Source organism: Crocodylus porosus, unplaced genomic scaffold, assembly GCF_001723895.1.
Source record: "Crocodylus porosus isolate Cpor-Errol unplaced genomic scaffold, CroPor_comp1, whole genome shotgun sequence".
Taxonomy (NCBI): Eukaryota; Metazoa; Chordata; order Crocodylia; family Crocodylidae; genus Crocodylus; species Crocodylus porosus.
This window is the reverse complement of record NW_017728886.1, coordinates 54,756,862-54,760,538: the sequence shown is the minus strand read 5'-3', so window position 1 is coordinate 54,760,538 and position 3,677 is coordinate 54,756,862. Positions and strand designations below refer to the sequence as shown.

The window sequence follows — 3,677 nt, the reverse complement described above, 5'->3', positions numbered from 1 at the left end:
TTTAATTAAGACAATCAAAACCACAAAAAGCCACAAAAAGTGTAGGAGGAAGAGGAGTACATTCTAATACTGAAATAAATAAGCTATGCAGTGTAATCCTGGAGCCATACAGCAGGATAGCGCTAATACACTACCTAATTAAGAAATAATGATATATGTTACCCCAGTGTGATACAAAATCAACAATAGGACCGTCAGTACTTGCAGAAATGTTGCTTACCTGGTGCCTTGGTTATTAAGGCCCCTGAGTTCCCGGAGCTGTCCAATGTACCTCCGCCTTTTTTCGGCTTACCTTCGAACCAAAGGTGGGTCCTGTATCAGACTTCTCCATGTGCTTACATCTGCTTGTTATACATAGCCGCTTTGCTTCTGCTTTGAAAGCATAGGCGTGTTCCCACATTAAATAAAAAAAGTGAGCCGGGGGTTAGGAGCCTCTTTCCATCTTCCTCTTTGCCAGAAAAGGGTATTTGGTTTGCACCATCTGTTGGTGATGGAGACAGATCTTTGTCTACATCGGAAGTGTTTGCAGTCCTGTAGCCAAACAAGAAGGATTTTCGCCCTGTGGGTTCCTTCCCCTTTCTCCCTTTGATCTGACCGTTTTCAATCTCTTTAGAATTCAAGGACCAACTCACCCCCAAAAGGGACGTGTTGTAATGAAGATGCATGGCAAGCATTAGACACTAACATTGGATATATATATTTTTTAAAGAATAAAACCTCCGGTTTTGTCGGAAGCTTTGCTCTGCACAACTACTGCAAATCAATCAACTGAGTCTGGTGCAATTGAGTCTGGTGTGCCTGGGACCAGTACCTATCTAAATACAGTAGATGGGGTGTGAAGTGAAAACCACAAACCCTTCTATCCTGCCAAAGGCATAACCTGACAAATGAAAGAGACTTCAGCGGGACTCTGGTTAAAAGAAAAATAACCAAATCCTATTGTTATCAGTGAATTACTTTAGCTTGACTCGCTTCAGCACCGAGGGGAAGGGCTCTAATAACCGAGATATTGTTGGAGCAGCCTGCATTAAGTAAGCAGTAAAAGCCTATCTTCTTCTCAAGTGCAGAAAAGCGTTTCACATCAAGCGTTTTGAGACCGCCTGAAACAAAATGGGCTTTACAAGGCAGCGTTTTACTGCCCGGCTGGAGACATGTTTGAACTCCATTTCAAGGAGAGAAAAAACAAGGGGGGACGATTCCAACAGTTACAATTGGGAATGCAATACTGGGTCCCCTACCATGCTTACTTAGGCTAATGGAGGGCCTGTCATTCAGCTCCCATTGCACTGGGATACAGGGCAAACATTCCCCGGTGACCCTCCGCATGCAGGTCCCCTCTTCAGGACATCATTAAAAGCATGCATGCACTTGTCTGACATCAATTGGCAGCCTCGCTTGCCAGGTTCAGAGATCTCAGGCAGGCAGCGGGACTAGCTCAGAGGAGAACAATCCTGGCTGCTCGGGCTTTCAAGAGCCTGAAAATCATTTGGTTGCGGGTGTGCGAGGAGGCACAAAGGCGCTCAGCAGGTAAGAGCCGGGGGCTGGTGCCAAGAAGGAACCGGTCTTGATCGCCCGGCCCGGATTGAGTCGCTCTCGCTGCAACACCCACACGTCCCCGAGGGGCTGCCTGTCTCCTCTCATCAGCGTTAAGGAGCAGCGGTACCCGGCCGTCCCTTTTTTGCTCCTGCTAATCCTGTTATCTGTTGGGTTATAAATATTTAACGCCGTTCGCCCGGGGATGCTACCCTCGGGGAAGTGAGATGTCAACCAGCCTCCTCCCGGCCCTCGAGCGCCCGGGGAGAACCGATGACATCCGCAGCAGAGCCCAGAAAATGGCTCGTCAGGAAGGGCTGGTGGGAGCCTCGGTGCTGGGCTTCGTGGCCGACCTGTCGCTGGGCTCTCCCGCGGGTCCCCCCAGGGGGGCACCCCGCCTGGACCTCTACGAGCTCGCCCCCGGGCCCCCCTTTGGGGACACGGCCCTGGCCCTGCGCCAGGGGCGGCCTCTGAGCACCTTCGGGGATGGGGACCAGGAGGAGGAGGCGCAGAGGCGGGGGGCCACGGCCCTCCTGGACAGACCCAAGCGAAAGCGAGTCATCACCTCCGCCCAGCGCCAGGCGGCCAACATCAGGGAGAGGAAGAGGATGTTCAACCTCAACGAAGCCTTTGACGAGCTGAGGAAGAAGGTGCCCACCTTCGCCTACGAGAAGAGGCTGTCCAGGATAGAGACCTTGCGCCTGGCCATCGTCTACATCTCCTTCATGACGGAGCTGCTGGACAGCTGCGACCAGGAGGAGGCGAGCTAGGCCGGGCGGGCCGCCCCGGGGCCCCGAGGAGGGGCTGGCGTCTCCTCGCCCTTCTGGCAAGGGCGCCACGTCTAGACACGCGGGTGCCGGGGCTGGGGTGGGTAATACGTGACTCGGGGGAGGGCAGGGTGCTCCCGCCCGGCCCCGCACCTTGATGACGGCATCGGGCCGGGGGGAGGGGGAGGGGGCGGGCTCCACACTGCGGCGTTAGTGGCGCGTTATCAACACATCCTCAGAGTTTTAGACGGGAAAAATAAAGGCATCTCATGTAGCCAGCGGCAGCTAAAGACTCAGACGTCTCACTGGACGGCGGCAGCGGATGCTCTCGGAGTGCTGAGGGGAGGGGAGGGGAGGGAGGGCTTTTGGTTGACCCCCGGCTTAAAGAAGAAGCCCTCCCTCCCCCCGCCCCGCGCGGGGATGCAGCTTGCAAGAGGGAGCAGGGCTTGCCCCCGCCCTCCCGCGCCCTCTGCCCGCAGCTTTCGGGGGGGGGAGGCACGGCTCAAGGGAAACTTTAATTATTTTGGCATTAGCTCCTCGTGCCTCCGAGGTCACAGGCGGGAGGGTGGCGGCGAGAGCCGGGGGCGACCGAGGAGATGGGAGTGGAAGGGGCGCGAGGCGGCGGGGCGGGAGCTCTCGCCTCTCCGCCCGCAGCAGACGGGGGCAGCGCGGGGCCGGGGCCGCACCGTGTCCACCAGCCATGCCTGGGGGGCAGCAAACCCGCGACACCTCACTGCAAGCGCTCCGAGATGCCCGGGTTTAGCAAGTACTTCAGCCGGCGGCAAAGCTGCCTCCAGATCCTCGGCGCATCCATCCTCCGCATCCCGCTTGCCTCCCCGCAACGCCCACGTCCTTTTTTTGCTCAGGGCTTCCCTGCATCTGATGTCTGACCCCTTTCTTACCATCGGTACAGCGGGGGGTTCTTTTCCTACAGCTGCACACACAAGCCCGATATGAGAGCAGGTGCCGTCCCGATGTGGTTTTCGCTGAACTTGCAAACACAACTTCCATTGCAGGGAGCGCTGCAGGCTGAGCCGGTTCCCATCGCCCTGGCGCCACTAGACATTTGCACTGAAGTGACTGTGGATTTGTGCCATTGGAACTGACATCAGAATCTGGCCCTAGCATCCTTTTCATATCATTTCTTCATAGTCTTTTTTTTCAGTGTCTGTTAGGCTTATTACCATCATTTCTCTTTTCACCTTTTGCTATTAATATTACTGTTAACACTTCAATTACTTTACACTTGTTTTCCATTTCTTTTTCCTTTTTTTTACTTCTGCTCTCCCTGATGAGTTACCCTAAGTTGTTGGAAGGTTATTTTCTCTGCAACACTAGGCTGGCTACTGCTGCTGGAATCGCACTGGAAACAGGTGC

At 54.9% G+C, this 3,677-nt stretch overlaps 1 protein-coding gene across 1 annotated transcript; it reads left to right on the top strand.

Annotated features, from left to right (window-relative positions):
• Window positions 1–1,832: 1,832 nt before the first annotated feature.
• FERD3L (Fer3 like bHLH transcription factor) lies at window positions 1,833–2,303 on the top strand. The gene has a single exon (XM_019531877.1). The coding sequence runs from the start codon at window positions 1,833–1,835 to the stop codon at window positions 2,301–2,303; it is 471 nt and encodes a 156-aa protein (XP_019387422.1).
• The last annotated feature ends 1,374 nt before the right edge of the window (window positions 2,304–3,677 follow it).

What these genes read in the sequence shown, in the direction of transcription:
- FERD3L (XM_019531877.1), top strand. Translation starts at nt 1,833, where the DNA reads ATGGCTCGTCAGGAAGGGCTGGTGGGAGCCTCGGTGCTGGGCTTCGTG.